At 35.4% G+C, this 20407-nt stretch overlaps 3 protein-coding genes across 5 annotated transcripts; all 3 read left to right on the top strand.

Moving 5' to 3' along the window:
* The first annotated feature begins 729 nt into the window (after nucleotides 1-729).
* LOC110811748 (Protein kinase superfamily protein) lies at nucleotides 730-4192 on the top strand. 2 transcript variants are annotated; one of them, XM_088210137.1, is made up of 8 exons: nucleotides 730-1031; nucleotides 1227-1404; nucleotides 1510-1760; nucleotides 1837-1963; nucleotides 2062-2335; nucleotides 3253-3385; nucleotides 3600-3686; nucleotides 3774-4192. In XM_088210137.1, exons 2-8 carry the CDS (start codon nucleotides 1311-1313, stop codon nucleotides 3897-3899), a joined length of 1092 nt encoding a protein of 363 aa, XP_088066263.1. In that variant the 5' UTR covers nucleotides 730-1031; nucleotides 1227-1310; the 3' UTR covers nucleotides 3900-4192. The 2 variants fall into 2 exon arrangements, with proteins under 2 accessions (XP_088066263.1, XP_088066264.1); XM_088210138.1 differs by having other exon boundaries at nucleotides 1130-1404.
* Nucleotides 4193-7225: 3033 nt separating this feature from the next.
* On the top strand, nucleotides 7226-15521 carry LOC110811715 (uncharacterized). Its single transcript, XM_022038281.2, has 8 exons — nucleotides 7226-7812; nucleotides 8749-9117; nucleotides 9204-9463; nucleotides 10895-11036; nucleotides 11170-11541; nucleotides 11686-11817; nucleotides 12653-12781; nucleotides 12885-15521. Exons 1-8 carry the CDS (start codon nucleotides 7714-7716, stop codon nucleotides 15195-15197), a joined length of 3816 nt encoding a protein of 1271 aa, XP_021893973.2. The 5' UTR covers nucleotides 7226-7713; the 3' UTR covers nucleotides 15198-15521.
* Nucleotides 15522-15918: 397 nt separating this feature from the next.
* LOC110811744 (transmembrane/coiled-coil protein (Protein of unknown function DUF106, transmembrane)) lies at nucleotides 15919-18910 on the top strand. Of its 2 annotated transcripts, none has more exons than XM_022038306.2 (2): nucleotides 15919-16629; nucleotides 18311-18910. In XM_022038306.2, exon 1 carries the CDS (start codon nucleotides 15995-15997, stop codon nucleotides 16583-16585), a length of 591 nt encoding a protein of 196 aa, XP_021893998.1. In that variant the 5' UTR covers nucleotides 15919-15994; the 3' UTR covers nucleotides 16586-16629; nucleotides 18311-18910. The 2 variants fall into 2 exon arrangements, with proteins under 2 accessions (XP_021893998.1, XP_021893997.1); XM_022038305.2 differs by having other exon boundaries at nucleotides 18220-18910.
* The last annotated feature ends 1497 nt before the right edge of the window (nucleotides 18911-20407 follow it).

The following is a 20407-nucleotide window of genomic DNA, read 5'->3' as shown; positions in this document are numbered from 1 at the left end:
CTTGGAGAGTTTGGTAGATGAGAAAGGCAGGCCAGCCAATGTCTCTGTCTGGTCGGACTTCCCGTGTCATACCATGTTGTCTTGTCTTCATACACACACATCATACATATATACAAAACCCATTTCTATGCAAATTAAAACATTATTATTATTATTTTATTAATAAAAATAAATAAATAACGAGTTTTATCTAAAGGGACAAAATATAATTTCAACAACTTCTATATACTCAATTGTTCTCTTAAATTTTTTTTTTTTTTTTTTTTTAGGTTTTAATTATTTTTCGTTCTATATAAATAAGATGGGTCCAAATAAATTATAATTAGTTTATATACCTCGTATAATTAATTAATAAAATATATAATTTTTTTTTGTAAAAAAAATTTGTTTATAATGAAAAGAAATTCTCAAATGGTAGTCGTCGCCATGCATAATCTTGAGCTTAAAAAAAAAAAAAAAGCAAGGTGGCGACAGACATGCATGCATGGCTGATCATATATAAAGGAATGATCAACGAGAACAACAACGGACGGTTTGATGATTCACTTGGCCCCACGAACACCAATTAAACCCAATCAGGAACAATCTCAACCGTCGGATGATCGCATCTAATTACAAAAATACCCCTCGTAAAGAAATCGAAGGCAAGAAAGGAGTGCAAACGTGAATGCACGTACAGAGACGAGTTGGTTATTAAAGGAACCGAATTTCCCGCGAAACAGAAACAACACATGCCGCCCTCTGCTCCTCTTCCCTTCCTCCTTCCTTTCTGACTCAGAGAAAGAACCGAGAGCTAAAACAGAGATTAAACAACATTACTGTTTTTTTTTCTCTGTTTTTCTTCTCTCTTTTTCTTTCTTTCCCTTCCTCTTCCTATTAATTTTGTTTTTGTTTTTTTTTTTTTCCTGTTTATCAGTTTTCAATTCTCGATCTCCTCTTATCCTTGTTGCTGTCTGATCGGATCACGCGCTTTTTAGGTCTTCCTCTGTCTTCATTAATCATGGCAAGCCGTTAATTATTTAATCCATCAGGTAATTCGAAACCGTTGTGTTTTCCCTTTGGGGTTTCTCTCGATAGAATTTGTTTGCATCCGTCTCCTTTTTTTGATTTGGTATTGTTGGAGACGCAGGGAATTATTATTTTCGATTCTCGAACGAGTTTTGGATTCCACACATTTCTCTTTCGTGACTTGGGTCTGTTGATGTTTGATGATTTTGGAATTGCAGAGGATTGGGGTGTTGGATTGAAGTTTTTGAGAGGATCCATTCGTCGCATGGACGTTTGAGGTTTGGGTGTTCAGGGTTTGAAATATGTTCTGCTGCGGAGGTGCCGAGGAGGAAACCAACGGCCCCCCTTCTAACCAGTATACAGCCCCTCCCAAGGCAGGGAATCCGTACAATGGCGGTAATAAATTTTTTTTTAAAAAAATTGCATTTCGATCCTTGAAAACTCGTCCAAGTCTTTTGAAACAGTGTCGTTTTCTTATCGTGTTTGGTTATGGCGTGATAGGCAGCGAGAGGGGAGAGCCAAGGAGTTCGAATGTGGTGAAATCTGGAGCTCCACAAAAGGTTTTACCCATCGAAATCCCAGTTGTTCCATTAGATGAATTAAATCGGATTACATCCAATTTCGGTTCCAAGGCGTTGATCGGAGAAGGCTCTTACGGCCGAGTTTTCTACGGCCAGTTCAACGGCGCGGCGGCCGCCATCAAGAAACTAGACACCAGTTCTTCAGAGCCCGACTCCGACTTCGCTACGCAGGTTAATTTTCTCCCTAAATTTTCTAACAAAGTTAAAAACTCCACGACCCAACAATTCCTGATCACCTGCTTTACAGTTATCAATCGTTTCGAGGCTTAAACACGAGCATTTCGTTGAGCTAATGGGATACTGTTTGGAAGCCAATAATAGAATTTTGGTATACCAGTTTGCCACACTTGGATCTTTACATGATGTATTGCATGGTAATTCTAATTTTCCTCGTTGATCATCCATGCCCTCTGCTTTTTTTTTTTCTCCTTGAATTTCATTTTTGAGTCGATGGTGTTCGATGAAATTACAGGGAGGAAAGGTGTACAAGGGGCGGAGCCGGGTCCAGTACTCAGCTGGAACCAGAGAGTTAAAATTGCTTATGGTGCGGCCAAAGGGCTGGAGTATCTGCACGAGAAGGTTCAGCCGCCGATAGTTCATCGCGATGTGAGATCAAGCAATGTACTGCTCTTCGATGATTTCATGGCGAAAATTGCAGATTTCAACTTGACAAACCAGTCTTCTGACACGGCAGCTCGATTGCATTCTACCAGAGTCTTGGGAACTTTTGGTTACCATGCTCCTGAGTAAGCCTTTCTCTTTCACTTCCTCACACATTTTAATGTATATATACTAGTTTTCTCCGGATTTTTAGATGAACATCTAGAGAAAAAATTAACCAAGATCATATCTTACCTAATGGGCCTGTACGATACCGGTCTAACTAAAAATCTTTCTATATAATTTCATATACTTTTCTTACAAGATTTTGAGTTGAACCCATCAAATTTTACATACCTATTCATGGGGTAAAAATCTTTTTATTACCAAGTTAGTAAAAAATGGGTAAGAGGGTATTGGTGATTGGCAGATCAAATGACATGTATGGAACTTTCTCGCATTCTTATTGAATGCCATGGACAACTCGTACATCCTGTGGAGATGTTATAGCTGCAACTTGAATAATTGTGGTCCAATGAGAATACGTACTTGCTGCTTGTGGTCACGTTGATAGAATAGTGAATCTTTTGTTCATGAATCTATTTTCTTCACCCTGTCATTAAGCTACATAAATCTAGTCTTTATGGGGGTGGAAGCCTAGAGGACCACATAATTGGAAAAGGGAGATTCACTAATGTCAATTATGTTGTCTTAGATAATGATTATGTAGGAAAGAAAATATCATAACAAGATGTAGCTAATATGATATTGTATTTTTGAATAAACTATAATGATTAAAGTTGGTTATTATAGTATGAGAAATTCATGAACACTTAAATTGTAGAATATAGTATAACTTTTCATTTTAATCTTAAACTAGGTTAAGATGGAGAATTGAACTCCTGACTGAGAAAAAAAAAAATTTTGAGTCACTATCTAATATAGTAACTAACAAAAAAGAAAGATATTTGAGTTAGAGGGTGAAGACGATGAATTAGGAAATGATAATTGTCAGTATTATTGCCTTTTGTTTTTTCACACATGAAGCTTGGCTGCTGTGCAGGTATGCAATGACAGGACAGATAACACAAAAGAGTGATGTTTACAGTTTTGGTGTTGTTCTTCTAGAGCTACTGACAGGAAGAAAACCAGTAGATCATACAATGCCTAAAGGCCAACAAAGTCTTGTTACTTGGGTGTGTTTGCTTTCCCTATTTCATCACTATTTCAGAGAGTACAAGCCAGTTAAACTTACATTACAAATTTGATTGATTTGTTTTAAATTTCTCCAAGAACCTCTCTTTAATTTCTTCATAAAAATTTAACCAAACCCAACAAAAACTTTCGCCCGTTACACACAATCTTTTGCTTCTACATTTGTCTTATCTTTTGTTGTTCTGAATAATCAAGGCAACTCCAAGATTGAGCGAAGATAAAGTGAAGCAATGCGTAGATCCCAAACTCAACAATGACTACCCACCAAAGGCTATTGCCAAGGTTAGTATCTATTAAACTTACTCATTTACATTCTACTTGTGCTGCAAATTTGAAAAAATTTTGACATAATTCTCCAAAATACCATAGTTAGCAGCAGTTGCAGCGCTGTGCGTTCAATATGAGGCAGATTTTCGACCAAACATGACTATTGTGGTGAAAGCTTTACAACCACTTCTTAACTCGAAACCGGCAGGGCTAGAGTCTCAAGCATAAACCCAGATATTTCTTGCCGAGGAAAATCAAGTCTCCACGACTGTTTAGAACTGGAACTGTACCTCTTTCTCCCTCAATTTTCCATAACCATGCCCCATAATTGGACACAATACTTCCTCCATGTGAGAAGCAATACTGTACTGTCTGGTAACTTTTTTGTAATCTTCCTTTTTGTCCTTTTCGAGCAGATCAACGAAGGAGATGGTCAACTTTGCGCTTGAGTCCTCTAGAGATGCTTGAGCATCTCATGTAGTTCTTTTGAAAGCTATAGAGATTGCTAGCTACTCCTCTAATTACATCCTCTGATACCAGTTTTACATATATATATATATATATAATTGAATTGAAAAACTGCCCTTGATCATGGCCAATATATTTCCAAATTACCCAGAAGTTTTACTATTTTATGTTTTTGAAAAAAAATTAAAACTCCTTGCTAAGATTGAAATTTGAATATATTGTCTAGAGTTTTATTTCGAAAGATGCATCGCGCTAATTTTTATTATTTAATATAAAAAAAGAAACGTATTAATTATTTAATTAAATATAAATTAATTTTTATTTATTTATTTACGTTATGCCAATTAATCTAATTTAAAATTTTCGTACTTGAGAAATTACGGTAAAAATTATATTTAATAAATTATTTCCTCGATTTTCATCAATAATTAGAAATTCATTATAAATAAAAACTTCAAAATTAATTCTCACATGAAATCATTACCTTTTTCTTATACAATGATAATCAAATAGTGCCCCGATTGATAATAATAATTAAGGACCAATACACCCTCGTACTTATTATAAATTGGAATGTGAATACTACAAACATTGAAAATATGTTTATATATATATATATATGCTAAAATTTATGGCTAAATATATATATATATAAATTTATATTTTTAGTATTTGAACCCTTTTTTTTTCCTATTTTTGGTATTAAATCTCACAACATTTAATTTAGAACTATTTATAAAATTTTGACAATTTAAATAATTGGTATGTATTTTGATATGATACTATAATTGTATTAATATGTTAACAACAATTTGAGCTACCCAATAAAGTTTATAAAGTGAAATTCTTACCAACTATTAATAAAAGTACGACACCAAATTAACTTATAATAATTAATTTATTCTGAAATTGGAATTTCATGTCACCCAATTTTTATGACATATCGTACATGCCATCATTAAAATTAATAATAATATTTAATCGAATGCTTTGAAATGTCAATTTTTCCCAATTTTATATACTTAGCCCAACATTTCAAAAAAAAAATTTAAATAATTAAATTTCTTTTTTCAATTACATGGCCTAAAATTTTTAGCCCAACCAAACCCTATGGGTTATAAAGTACATGTTTAAATTGGAATAATTGATACTTTTATGAATAAAAATAAATTTTAAATTATTATTATTTTTTTAATCCTAAATTCATATTCATATAAATAAATCTCTAATGGGTTAAAATACATACTTATAGTATTTAACGAGAATATCCTAACTTACTACGTTATCAACTAATTCGATATTCTGTCTGTAAAAAATTTGAATAAAATTCAAAAGATTTCTCGAATTCTACACTTTCAATGTCTGTTATTTTTTTTTTTTAAAAAAAAATTCATTAATTGAGTGAGATTTTTGAGATACCAAAAATCTTTATTCGTCTCAAAATGCATATAAAATAGTATCAACACTAACATAATATAATATCGATTTTATCTTACTCTATTTTGTTAATTTTTTTTTTTCTAAAACTGAAAAGAACACGTCGTCCCTCTTTTTAATAATATAGTCTAATCTCTTTATTTTTTTTTATTTTTCTTTTTAACGAGATATTAACACGGTACTTCGTACATTTGCGAGTTAAGTGACTCGTGACCTCCCTCTCGCCCCAAATATAATGGGATGAAGCAAATCGATAAGCTTTTATTTAATTAGGGTAAATAAATAATTGAAGGTAATTCTGAATTTTGGGGGTTGATGAGTAATATTAGAAAAGTTGGGTGCCAAATCTGTAAAATTGAAGAGTTTTTTCTCAACCAAATGACAACACTGTTAGCCACATCATGACAACATTGTCATCCAACCAGACAATTAATTTCCAATAACATTTAATAAAATACTATTTTAAATATAAAAATTAATTATTTCTATCTCTAATATAAAAAGAAAATAACTATATATATAGTTGTACTAAAATTTTATATTTTTGTATAGTAATTATTTCGAGAATGATAATTTGTAAAATTAAATCGATACTATTTTAAAAAAAGATATGGATTTTCGTTATCAGATAAATAATATTTGTTTAGATCACGTATCAGACAATCAGATATGATAATAATTTTCGTAATTAATACATCTGCATATCTTGGTTTATAAACTAAGTCCTCTAATCCGACATTTTTAATTATCAAATGAATAAATAATATGAATTGATTTATATATAATACATCAAATTTGTTGGTAAATACATGAACGAGTGAGTTATTTAGAAATAACGTAAAAGGTAAAACTTTTTATTATCGATAAAATTTTTATAAATAATTAAATATTAAGATCACGAATAATTATTGATTATTTATTTATATGATATAATAAAATAAAATTAAAATTAAAAATAAATAAAATAATTAAAAACAAAGTCAAGGGTATTTTTGTAATTCAACATACAAGACAAAAATAAAATCTGTAAAATTTTAATCTTCATAAAAGAAAATCTACTCTTTTTTTTTTTTTTTTTTAAGTTCATTGAGAATCATGAACTTTATTTGGAAAGAAATTCAAGTTAATTTGGTACAAAATTAAATAATTTATTTAATATTTTAAATTATAAAACTTATCTCGCAATACTTTTAATCTCAGTTAAAAAAAACTCAAAAAAGGTATGTCATCTAGCGGCATGCGTTCAACTTAAAAATTACGACGTTAATTTGAATCGATCAGGTAAGAGTTCGTTTTTATTTTTATTTTTTTTAAAATTTTTTTTTATCGTTTAAAATTAAACTAAAAATAATGTCAATAAGGTTTTCGGATTAGGGTTTTTAAAAATAATTTTAATTTATTTTTTTTTTTATATTTTAAAAATAAATTAATGGTTTAAAAAAGAAAAAGAAAAAGAAAAAGAAAAAGAAAAATCAAATTTCACAATAATTTTGAAGACAATAAATAATATATATATATTTTTTTCAGTTATTTATTTATTTTTAAATAATTTATATTTAATATTAATATTAATATTAATATTAATAAATAATTATACTTATACTTACCCTCGTGTTAAAATTTCTACGTATAAATACACACCAAGCGTCTCTTCTCTCTCTCATCTCTGTTTGTCTCTCCATTTTAACCGTGATGCCCAGAGCTGCGAAGCCAAGCCTCATATCCTTCTCTCTCTCTCTCTACAAATATATACGCAGCACCAAATCTCATCGTCATCAACCCAAAACCCCCTCATTGCGTCTTCTTCATTCTCTCTCTATCTCTCTCTCTATCTAAATCTCTCTCAATTCTCATATCTCTTCGATCTCCTTCTATCTATCCTCTCCAATCTAATCAGATTCGCTCCGTAAACCAATCCGTTTAGGATCCGAGGCGACAGCAGAGGGAACATACATCTTTAATCGATAAGTTAATTGTCGATTAAACCATTGTGTTTCATTCGATAAGGTAATCTATAATCCGATTCGATAAATTTGAACCGAACAGATCGGTTTTCGGTCGGTGTTAGGCTGTGGATACGAGGAATTGAGGTTTAGGAATGGGAATACTGGTTAATGAACCAAAGAGAGTGTAAAAGATGCCAGGTTTAGCGCAGAGAAATGAGCACTACTCTAATGGTTCCTTTGGATTTTGGTCAAAGCATAACGATGATGTTAGCTATAATCAACTGCAGAAGGTACTGGTTTTTGGAATTTTCGTTACGCTTTGTTGTTGACGTGATTGTTTAGTCGTAATGGAATTGAATTGGATTGCTAGGTTTTGTTCTTTCTGTTGTGAATTTTGATCGATATTTATGTATTGGATTGGATCTTGTAGCACAAGTTATTTACTGAGCATGGTTCGGGTGTATTTGTTGTGCGATTGCCGAGCTCGTAGTCTCGTTTTAAATTGGATAAACATGATGTTTTGTCTATCGGACCCACTATAAATTTGTAGCTGCTCTTTTTAGTGCAGTGTATCTCGTTTGTTATGGTTTTTAACCGGTTAACTAGTAGAGATGGCAAGGGTAGGACTCTTAATGTTAACGAGAGTTTAATGACGGAGTGATATCGTGCCATTTCTGCAAAGATTTTGAAATCAGGGTTTTGTTATTGATTTATTTTAACTGAAAGAATGGCATTTTAAGTGCCCTGGTCTGTTTCTGATGGCTTGCAAAAGAGAAGACTAGTCTAGGGGTGAGTCTGCTTATGGTGGCTTTGGAAAGAGAAGGATATACCTGATCGCTGTCAGTAGGGTAGATGCATGGCAACCAAAAATGAAAAGAATCTAAATGCTAATTACTCTAAATTGCCATCTTCACCCTAGTAATGGGCACAAATTATGGAAACCTGAATTGTTATGTTGACGTGATAAGACTTTTTCCTTAAGCAACATTCCATGTGTATCGGTCGATGAAGGGCGAATAATGCATGCATGAATTGTAAGACGTTGTGGCTTTTATTATCGTGCCCGCCTCTTCTAGTTCATAATAAAGAAGGTTTGTGATTACCAAATAAATAGAATATAGATAGATTAGGAATTTCTTTTGTTCTTACCAAATCCATGGTTGGCCTTTTAGGATCGTAATAATTTATTTGAATGCTTGCTAACAAAGTTTTATGAACTTTTGCAGTTTTGGAGTGAGCTGTCAGTGCAAGCTAGGCAGAAGCTCATTAGGATTGATAAACAAGCCCTATTTGAGCAAGCGCGCAAGAATATGTACTGCTCTAGATGCAATGGTCTGCTGCTTGAAGGTTTTTTGCAGATTGTCATGTATGGAAAGTCCTTGCAACAGGAGGGAGGAGTTGGCAACCTTCCTTTTAACAGATCAGGGGCCTCTAAAAATCAAAATGGTACTGCACCCGTTCTGAATATTGCAAGCCCAGATGAAATACAAGATCCATCTGTCCATCCTTGGGGAGGTCTGACCACAACGCGTGATGGATCACTGACACTTCTGGACTGCTATTTATGCTCAAAGTCTCTCAAAGGGATCCAACATGTTGGTTCTTATTAAATGTTATTTTCTGACATGTGTTAATCGTTTATTATTTACCATTTCAGTACTCAACGCTTTTCTCTTTCCAGGTGTTTGACAGTGCACGTGCAAGGGAAAGGGAGCGTGAATTGCTTTATCCTGACGCTTGTGGTGGTGGAGGTCGAGGCTGGATAAGCCAAGGAATTGCAAGTTATGGGAGAGGACATGGGACAAGAGAAACATGTGCTCTGCACACTGCAAGGCTTTCCTGCGACACTTTGGTGGATTTCTGGTCAGCACTGGGAGATGAAACTAGGCTATCTTTATTAAGGATGAAGGAAGAGGATTTCATTGAGAGGCTTATGTACAGGTATGTTTTTCAGCAGATTGTCCATCTTCTGTTTATAGCATTCAGTATAATATCAATTAAAGAACAGTTTTTGAACTGTGGGTAATTGGTCAAGGTGCTTTGATTGATTTATTAGATGAATTTGGTTGATATTACCCACAGCTCTCATAATAGCTCTCTTTTCACGAAGAGACTCCATCTGTGAGACTGGGGTTTCTGAAGTTGGTTTGCTTTTGGGTAGATGCTTTGATATATGCAACTTTCATTAGGTTTACTTTGGAATCTTTTTAAGCATGGACATTCTAAGATATTTCTTCACATCCTTTTCCATGCGTATAGCTGTTCTCACCATCCATGTTGGCTTTACTTGATATTTTGTTTTTCTACTCAGTTTCCTTTTCTCGTGTGGCTTTAGAGTTTAGAAGAAAATTGGTTAGAGAAGTGTATGGTTAAGAAGCAGATTCTATTTTCTCTGGGTTATTAGTTTTTCTTCTTTTTCTTTTGAAATAAAACTGTAAAGTGCGATATTAATATGTACACCAAGTGGGTGCCAATCCATATACAAAAGTATTTACAAGCCAATCAATTTATTAATTAGGTCCTCTAAATCCTCCATTGAACGTGGGGAATGACCCAATAACAAAAAATTAAGGGTCTGGAACCATATATTCTTAAATACGTTGAAAATATATTCTTTTGTGTTATTAGTTTGTCTTGTTCTTCTAGATAGTTCACTCTTTAGGTTGATGGTTCTGGAGGCTGAATTCTGGTTGAATTCTAACTTAAGCTGGCATTTGATTATAGAAGCAATGGTTATGAAGAAGATTCCATCTTCTACAGGTGTTATTAGTTTGTCTTCTTTTCTCTGAACAATTCAGTGTTTAAGTTGATGGTTCTGGAGGCTGAAACACAGTTGGATCTTAATGCCCTGATCTAATCATGTAGCTTGTGAATCTTTAGAATGTCCAATTTTTTAGAAATTGAAGCTTTACTTTTTTCCCCTTATTGGGTAGAGTTGGCTAGCTGTTGCAAGGACTACCTATCTTGAGTCATATAACACATATTTTTGTTGTCTCTCGTTTTTTGACCTTCCCTATACATACCTAATTATCATGCTACCAATTGTTTGTATGAAAATTTGTTCGACAATGTTCCTAGTGACCACATCTTCTATGGGATAGCACAACATTCTTGACTGTTTTTATGGGCCAAGTCTCATGTGATTTTCTGGGGGTTTCTTTATCCACTTTAAAAAGGGACTGGGCTGCTTTATTGTTTTGAATCTACTTTCTTCCTTTTCTTTGTTTCCTTTTTGTGGTGTTTTTTTTTTCTTCTTAGGAGGATTTCTTGTCATCCCAACTTTCTATCCTCTTACTTTATTTAGAAAAAAGCTTGTGTAAAAATCTTGCTAGATTGTTCTATATCCCTTATGAAAATAAATTTTTGTGACAGGTTTGACAGCAAGAGGTTTTGTAGAGATTGCAGAAGGAATGTAATTCGTGAGTTCAAGGAGCTGAAGGAGCTGAAGCGAATGCGAAGAGAGCCTCGATGCACTAGTTGGTTTTGTGTTGCAGATTCGGCCTTTCAATATGAGGTCCTTCTGACATTATGTTTATTAATCTCACAATCTAAAAAAAATTTCTTTATTAGGTTAAGTTTCATCAGGTATTTCATGATAAATCTATATATATTTGACTGGCATTTCAAATATTTTTGCTGTTTTTCAGGTATCTGTGGACACAGTCCTAGCTGATTGGCGCCAAACCTTTGCTGATACTGTTGGAGCCTATCACCATTTTGAATGGGCTGTTGGAAGTGGAGAAGGAAAATCTGATATTTTGGAATTCGAAAATGTTGGCATGAACGGAGGTGGTGAGGTCCATGGCCTGGATCTTGCCGGTTTGAATGCATGTTATATTACCTTGCGAGCTTTTAAACAAGATGGCCGCTGCACAGAACTTTCTGTAAAAGCTCATGCGTTAAAAGGTCAACAATGTGTGCACTGCAGACTGGTAGTTGGTGATGGGTTTGTCTCGATAACAAGAGGGGAAAATATCAGAAGATTTTTTGAGCATGCTGAAGAGGCTGAAGAAGAAGAGGTATTTCTTGTTTTCCAGAGGGTAGCAAATGGAGCCCATTTCTCTATGCGCTTTAAAGCCTCATTTAATTTTGTCTTCAGGACAAGTAATTACTGACTTCAATATTCTTTTTGATGGTTCTTTATTTATTTTCTACACTTTCAGGATGATGACTCCATGGACAAGGATGGGAATGAGCTAGATGGAGAATGTTCCCGTCCTCAAAAACATGCGAAGAGTCCTGAGCTTGCTCGAGAATTTCTTTTAGATGCAGCTTCTGTTATCTTCAAGGAACAAGTATGTTGTCTTTGGTTGTATTTTTATCTCCGCAATGTGCTTGGTGTTCTTTCCAATAGCTTATTTCGTGATATAAGTTAGGGATCTTGTTGCTGTGAGATTTGAAACCTGTTATACAGTAACACATGTATATGGTGTGGATTGCATAAAGCAAAGAATGGTGAAGGAAGCATCTCATGGCTGATTATATAGTCTGTCGAGTGTACAAATGGAACAAGAAATGAAGAAGCGGTAGACTTAAATTTATGTAGTTTGTGCATATACTAAAACGTGGGATAGAGTTGAGGGAGCAGTACCTGATATTAATCATACTTGGGGAACATAGAAAGAGCTTAGTCACAGGACTATGCAAGATGGATAAGCGGAGAAATAATAGTAGTAAATGTTAATCTCACATGGCTATAGATGTCTTTTCAGAGAAGTCTGGTGACTGTGTTAAACCCAAGGCTTTTTGCAGCCAGGGCCAAGAATTTCATGTTTGCTTATTTGGGGTCCAATTACTTCCTCTTTTTCACGAAGGGGTTAAATCCCTTTTTCTGAAAGGTTGTATGGCATAAGCGCATATGATTCTTTCGTTTTAGTATGCGAATGAATGAGGATTAGATAACTCTCTAACTTATACACCAGTTCTTTCATTTGCATGCTTCAACTAACAGCTGGCTAAAGAATAAAGGGGCATCATTTCGAGTTACTTTTAGTGTTACCAGGTCACTAGTATGAATTCTGTAATAGGTTGTACTATGATCTGATATCTCTCTTTCATTTTTTCTAATACAACTGTGTTTACAAGAATGCAAATAGAACTTTAAGATATTCTTTCTGGTGTATTGTTCAGGTTGAAAAGGCCTTTAGAGAAGGAACCGCACGCCAAAATGCACACAGCATCTTTGTTTGTCTTGCCTTAAAATTGCTGGAAGAACGAGTTCATGTTGCATGCAAAGAGATCATCACCTTAGAAAAGCAGGTCTTTAGTTGTGGTCCTATCTGTGAGGTGTCAATGAGAATAAGGTACTATCTTATCTATTTGAGTGCACTTTTTCTAAAACCTATGTGATCTTATCCCGCAGATGAAACTTCTTGAAGAAGAAGAGAAGGAAAAGCGTGAAGAAGAAGAGCGAAAGGAGAGGAAAAGAACAAAAGAAAGGGAGAAAAAGCTCCGAAGAAAAGAGAGATTAAAGGGAAAAGAAAGAGATAAAGAAAAGAAGTGTCCTGAATCAAATGATACTCCTCTTCTTACTGATGTCTCAAAGGAAGAATCATCACCAAATGTTGATGAACAACCAAGCAATGCTATCGACTGCGAGGACGTGGCAAATGAAACTAGTGATATTCTCAGGCCTGGATCTCCTGATAATGAATCAGAAGAGTTCTTGAATAGGCATACCCCTCCTAGAATGCAGAACCACTCTTATGATAACCCTGATGGTGAAGCTTCCAATATCAAAGATGGTAGTGGCTCATTTATGGTGGAGCAATCAAAATTTTCTCAACGGAGATTAAGATTTGGGAAAGAATTTCAGCCTGATTCATCACTGAAGTGGTCTGATAGGCGTCGATTCTCAGAGAGTTCTTCTCTGGTCAATAGATCTGAGTCAAGATATCAAAACGATAATTTTGAGATTCCTTCCAGAGGCTTCAGTGGATTGAATAGACAAATGAGGATAAATGCTGTGAAGCCCAATGGTCGAAATAGCATTAAGTTTAATGAGAAGTTCCAATGTGCAGGCAACAGGATGGGTGACCGGTATGACTTTCATTCTTGCAGCTGTAATCAACACAGTGAGTATAGAGCAAAGGTTGACCCACATGTTTCTACAACTAGACTCATTCGAGAGCCCAAATCTGTGAGTAAATCAGAGTCAGCATCGGACATGTCCAAGCAAGTGTACAGGGGTAACAGGTATAATCAAACAGATTATATGCGTGAGAGTTGTGGAAGAGCCAAAAGCAAAATCGTAGCAGGAAGCAACTCTTCCAGCCGAGATTCACCTTATTTGAAGAAAGTTTGGGAGCCCATGGAATCACAGAAGAAATACCCTCGCAGCAACTCAGATTCTGATGTCACATTGAGACCATCTACTTTTAAGGTTGAAGGAGTTGCACCTGGTAATAATGTTGTTAATTCAACTGGTGAGGTGTCCTCCATTGAAGCTACTGCAAATTCGGGAGAAATTCATAAGGGAAATATCAATATAAAGAAATCAAGAGACTCTAGCATTCTGAAAGAAGAAGATTACCAGGATGAACTTACCATGCAGGTTAAGGATCACTGCTACTCGAAGGAATTGGCTAATGAGGAAGTTGGATTATGTTCCACTGGGAATTCTCTCTTGAATGGAACATCGGATGCAATAGTTGGTAATACTTCCAATTCTGATAATTGCTCTTCCTGCCTTAGTGAAGGAGATAGCAATACAGCATCCTCAAATCAGGGAAACCCGGATTCGTCATCAACATCGGATTCAGAAGAGGCAAGTCAACAATCAGAAGGGAGAGAGATATCGATGTGCACTCAAAATGTGTTCCCTGAATGCCATGAAAAGGACATGGAGAAAAGCCAAAGTACAAAAGAAAGAGTACATTCAGGAATGAGGAATTCCTCTGGCCTTCCACCAGATAATACAGGAAGCGAAGTCTTGGGAGATCTGAGACTCGCCCAAATTTCCGATAATGGAATATCCAGCACCAATATTGGTTCTCAAAATCAAGGCCCATACCCGGCCATGCCAAACCAAAACATACGGTTTCCAGTTTTTCAAGCTCCTTCTGCAATGGGCTATTACCATCAAAATCCAGTTTCTTGGCCAGGAGCTCCCACTACTGGATTAATGCCTTTTCCCCATCCTAACCACTACTTATATGGTGGACCTCTTGGTTATGGTGTCAATGGAAACTCACGCTTATGTATGCAGTATGGTGCCATGCAGCATGTGCCTACTCCCTTGTTTAATCCCGGGACAATTCCAGTTTATCATCAAGTTGCCAAAACCAACGGATTGAACACAGAGGAATGGGCTAAGATTTCTAAGCCAGGAGTGACACAAGAGACTTTTCAGGAAGGTAACACAGAGAAGGTGGTTATGTCCAAGCCGCAACACACAGAAGAAGTCCCAGCAAGGGGAGGTGGGCAAATCAATAACTCTGGCAACCTGGATGTGGGTAACAATGCTGGCTTTTCCTTGTTCCATTATGGTGGGCCTGTGGATCTTAAAACAGGGTGTAAATCAAATCCATCGCTTTCCAAAGACGAGATATTAGGTGATTTTTCTTTGCAGTTTTCGGCAGATCACGTGGATAAGAATCATGCTTGCAATAAAAAAGAGAGTGACATCGAGGAGTACAACTTGTTTGCAACAAGCAACCGGTTTTCGTTCTTCTAGAAAACATTGCTCCAGAAGGTGTGAGGGGACTGTTTTGAAATCCGGTTGCTGTCTTGTTCATTTGGGAATATGAAAGTTTGAGGTTATTTTGTAAACCGAAACAGAATAATCTTCTTCTGTTTTTTTTTTTTTTTTAAAAAGTTCGAGTTTAGCTTATAGTCGGGTCTGGTAGTCGTTTTTATCCAATTTGTCTCATTGTTTCATTTAATGTAGAGAAATGAAAGGTTGGAAGGGTGCGACAGTACTTGAAAAGGGTTTCTGTATTTGATCAGTTTTTGATCGATGAAGCATATGCCAGTATGAAATTTTTGTTTTTTATTCCAACCAGGTTTGTCAAGGTTTATATCAATCTGAATTCATGAACTGAAATGGTCCCATGTAAGTTGAATGCGCAGCTTGCTTTCTGATAAACAGCCTGGTGGTTGTTGCTCATAATATTCTCTGCCGAGCTTCTTAAGCTCTTACTTCTATCTGTCATAAATTTATTATTATTTTTTCTTTCTCTGAAATTTAGTTGTAAGCAAACTTATAATCAATTGAATTGAAACCATATCTGGTTCTGGTTTGAAGTAAAATTAAAATTCAATAATTATTTGTAGAATATAATCTAATAAATTGTCTGGGCCAAAACCATCTTCTATTGGGCCAAGTTTTGAATCCCACCCAGAAGCTCAAATCCTCCTGCCATGCAACAATCTGAGTCCCAAACGAGTTATTATAAAAATCGAAAGGTAGATCAGCTCTGCATTTCTCCAAGATCTCAGCCCCCGAGTAAATCACTCTCTCTTACCTCTCCAATGGCGACCGCGACCCCGTTATTATCGTCCTCTAAATACTCCGACAGCCTCACGGTGGTTGCGATTTCCTTCTGCACCGCCGTTGTCTGCGAAGCCATCTCGTGGGTTCTCATCTACCGCACTAACTCCTACAAGTCCCTCAAATCCTCCATCGATAAAGCCGCGAAGAAGCTGGAGACTATGAAAACCGAGAACCCGTCAAGTAAGCTAAACAGCAAGAAGTCAAAGACGAAGAAAATCGACCGGGTTGAGTCCAGCCTCAAGGAATCGAGCCGAGATTTATCTATGTTCAAGTTCAAGTCAGGTGCTGTCGTGGCTTTGGTTCTTTTCGTTGTTTTCGGGTTGTTGAATTCTCTGTTTGAAGGAAAAGTTGTAGCTAAGTTGCCCTTCAAGCCTATTGGGATCGTGCGGAAAATGAGCCACAGGGGATTGCAGGGTGATGATCCAACAGATTGCTCGATGGCCTTCTTGTATTTGCTTTGTTCGATTAGTATTAGGACTAATTTGCAGAAGTTTTTGGGTTTTTCACCGCCCAGAGGAGCTGCAGCTGGTGGTGGATTGTTCCCCATGCCGGATCCCAAGACGAATTGATTAAGGCTTTGTTCTCGTCTTTTTCAGGGTTTTAAGGAACCTGGGTAAGCCCTTGTACGATGACTATGATTCTCTAATGAGACGTAGGACTTAATTGAATTTATAGCATATTTTGATTGACATGTCGAACTGGTTGGGAATTTCATTGTTGTTTTCGCATCTTAATAAGAGAAAATCTGCTGATACATCACGGACATTATTCCTGATTTATAGTATATAAACTTTTGCAGTTTCTGGAAATTGAATTATCCGAATTATGTTAGCTTTGGTACCCTCTATGGAGTCTTAATCATGTGATGAAAGCATTTATTTTCAGTGGCAGATATCTTAGTATCAGCTGGCAGGCAAATAACCATCTAGCTATTTGTAGGGGAGTTCAAGGGCTTAGATTATCTTGGAGCAGAGCTACTTGGCTAAGGATCTCTTGACTGCTAAATTCAAATATGCCATATTTGCTAGAATGTGCTTGTTTTACCATTTTGATTAGGGGCTATTAATTTAGTTACTTTGGCCTTTCCAATTAGTGTGGAAATCCCTTAAAAAAAGAAAATTCCGTATAGAATTTATAAGTTGATTCAGTTACTGGTCATTGCATTTCTTGTAAAAATGAACTTAAAAGTTTTTACTTTCCTTACTTCTTTATAGTCTTGATTCCAAAGTTTGGGGCTCAATCCCTAGATCCCACAAGTGAATAGAAAGTTAGATCTAAATTGGGTCTCACCTGAATCGCTTCATCTATCATCCTAAGGAGAAATTTGGTTCTAAATCCCAGTTCGAACAGGAGAAGTGCGCTATCCTAATATGTCTTGAATGGTCCCTATCTCAGGGTCAAATGCTGATGAGCACGTTGAGCTATCCATCTGGCTGAGATTGTCTTTTTTCTTGCAGTGAATGGAAGTGATTTCTCCTCCCCCCTCGATGTCCTTAGTCAGGGTTATTTACTTTAACTTCTGATGACTTTCAGTGTTTCTGTTCAGCATTTAAGGTTCTTTCACGTTTAGATTTGTTGTTATCGTACTTTGTTCCAATTCAGGATGAACTGGAGCCACTGCCTCAGTCTATTACCTGTGTATTGTAAGATAGGTAGCTTGGTACATTGATCAATGTTATACATACACATTGCATTATTGTATTTGTGGGGTTAGATACGAGGAAGAATTAAGATGAGGAAAATTGTTTGCTATTGGAATTTTTTTTTAAAACTTTTGGTTCTTAAACTCGGCAGTTGCTTTGGATAGTAAGAGTTGCAATGGTTCAGCAAAAGCTAGCCTCTTCGTTTTTGAGGATAGACAACAATTACCCGTGTGCCATTCATAGATGGGTTTCGTTTGAAGGATTGTTTGAATTCTTCTCACTTCTTCGTTAGGGATGTAGTGATGACCTTACTCCTTTTGATAGCAGAGGAGTAAACATTAGTGTTCGTGAACTGCCATGCTATATTCTCTGCGGCTCCATTTGTTCCATGTATATATATATTTATAATAGAAAACTTAGTAGACTCACTATGCACATATCACCATTAACTTTAATTTCTGCCTGAAAATGATATTAATGGGTAAGACTCTTCATATGTTTGTGATGGATTATGAAGTTTAAATCTGTCCATGATGCTATAATTTCTTCCATCTTGCCAGTCTTCTCTTTTTTGCTCGCTCGGGAATAATAGCCATTGCGGATTGCTGTTTGGGCTTTGATATTTACTTGAACTATACGGATCTTTTGCAGCTTGTAGAATGCCATATAAAATACCACTTATAACTATCTCCATCTTCAGGTAATAATATCAGAATTTCTAATGGTAGCATTACAGTATTATACCGGACATATATACAGTACAATGTGAAAACATTGCACTATCTCTGTAATAGATAGAATACCTTTTTTTCTCCTGAGGTTGTCGGAATTCTTCATGTATATGTGACCTAATCATACATAATAGTCCATTCTATAACTCTTTTCATTACCTCTTATTAAAAAGTGATCCTGAACGGTGGTGCACGACTGTTGTTAGTTCGAGCTGTAAAGTACTGGGTTAAGTCCCGTAACGAGCACGACTCTCGTGTTTAATAGTACCGTTGAGTTTGGAATCCTGAGCAGCGACTGATAAGCAGGAACCTGTGTGAGTGTTTTCTTTTTCTTTTGGGACAATGCAAATTTGTTTCTACTACCAAAATTTTAAGTTATCAAATATCATAAAGAACGATGTTCTAGTGACTTATATCTACCTGGCGCGTTACGTTACGCGAACATTTTATATTTTCCTTGTATCTATACCCCATTGAGGTATCATGTACTATATACGATAAATGATTGTTCTTGGTTCCAGTCTCGATTGAAGGATTGAATAAGAACGAGTATGTTCTCTTCAATCGTCTATACAAATAGCCATGACAATCTGGGTTGGGCTGGATCACCCGGTGATTGCAATGACTGAATTGGATTCGGATATTACTTTATAAAAATCTAGAACAGATTAGTTTGATTTAGCTTTTTTTGCTTTCTCGAATCAAATTCAAACATAAAATTGAACATTCCATTGAATTAGATAATAAAAAACTTAGAAATTTATAAAATTTATACATCGATTCACACTTTATTAGCTATACAATATATGAATTCTTTAAATCTTACTTTAAACCAATCATCTTCTAATCAAATCAAACACAAATTTATGAACAAAAACTTCACAAAAGATTTAAATTTATCTCAAAACAAACCCTTCATAGATCTGAAAAAGGAAAAGAAAAAAAAAAAAGGTAATGATGTCAACCACCTGAAAAACACCCACTAGTACATGGGTGATGTAAGAATAGGGTTGACAAATTTTGCTAAGGGCATGTTTGTTTGTCGCAATTTGCACCCTTGGCTCGTGCAACCCGCAACCACACCCTCACCTCTTATTTCTCACCCACGCCTTTATTATAACTGCCGTACAAAGAAAACGTACAAGAATCGGCTCGATTTATGTATATGTATTTATTACCAGTGCAATGAAAAGAAATCAATTAGGAAACTCCAAACACGGCCTTGAAGACTTTTTAAGTGCATGGCTTGAATTTGACGCTGACTTTAACCGTCGGCCCAATTGGGTGCTTCGTTTTGTTCATCAGCCACAGAACCAGACATTTCCTCTCCGCCGACGTGTTTTATTTCAGCCACCGCGACGTGGCCATGCATGCATGAAGAGAGAGATTTAAATATATACATACACATACATTTTTTCTTTTTATTTTCTTTAATTATTAATAAAAATTATTAAGATTAATCTCAAAAATTAACTTTAAATAAAGATGCTGAATTATTGATATAATTTTGGTGTTAATATGTTTAAATAATTAGTATTGAATTACCTATAATTTATGCTAGAAAAAAATTATATCCAAAAATTTGATCAAGGGTATAGGGCAATAAAAGATGAGTGAAGTGGTAATGTATATTATGTATTTGTATATGTATGTATGTATGTATGTATTTATGTATATATATGTATAGGTAAGTTGATCTATGCATCTCATAAGAAGCAAGAAAACCTCATCTAATGCTTTCTGTCATGTAGCAAATTAGCGTTGAATTACCTATAATTTGTGCTAGAAATGATCAAGGGTATAGGGCAATGTCAGATGAGTGAAGCGGTAATGTATATTATGTATTTGTATATGTATGTATGTATGTATCTATGTATGTATGTATGTATTTATGTGTATATATGTATAGGTAAGTTGATCTATGCATCTCATAAGAAGCAAGAAAACCTCATCTAATGCTTTCTGTCATGTAGCAAATTATGGAAATGACTCCCCTCGAGCTCATCCACGTGCTTTT

The sequence above is a fragment of the Carica papaya genome, chromosome 8 (genome assembly GCF_054855325.1).
Source record: "Carica papaya isolate Zhongbai chromosome 8, ASM5485532v1, whole genome shotgun sequence".
NCBI classification, from domain to species: domain Eukaryota; kingdom Viridiplantae; phylum Streptophyta; class Magnoliopsida; order Brassicales; family Caricaceae; genus Carica; species Carica papaya.
The sequence above is the reverse complement of the archived record's forward strand: the minus strand, read 5'-3'. Positions and strand labels throughout refer to the sequence as shown.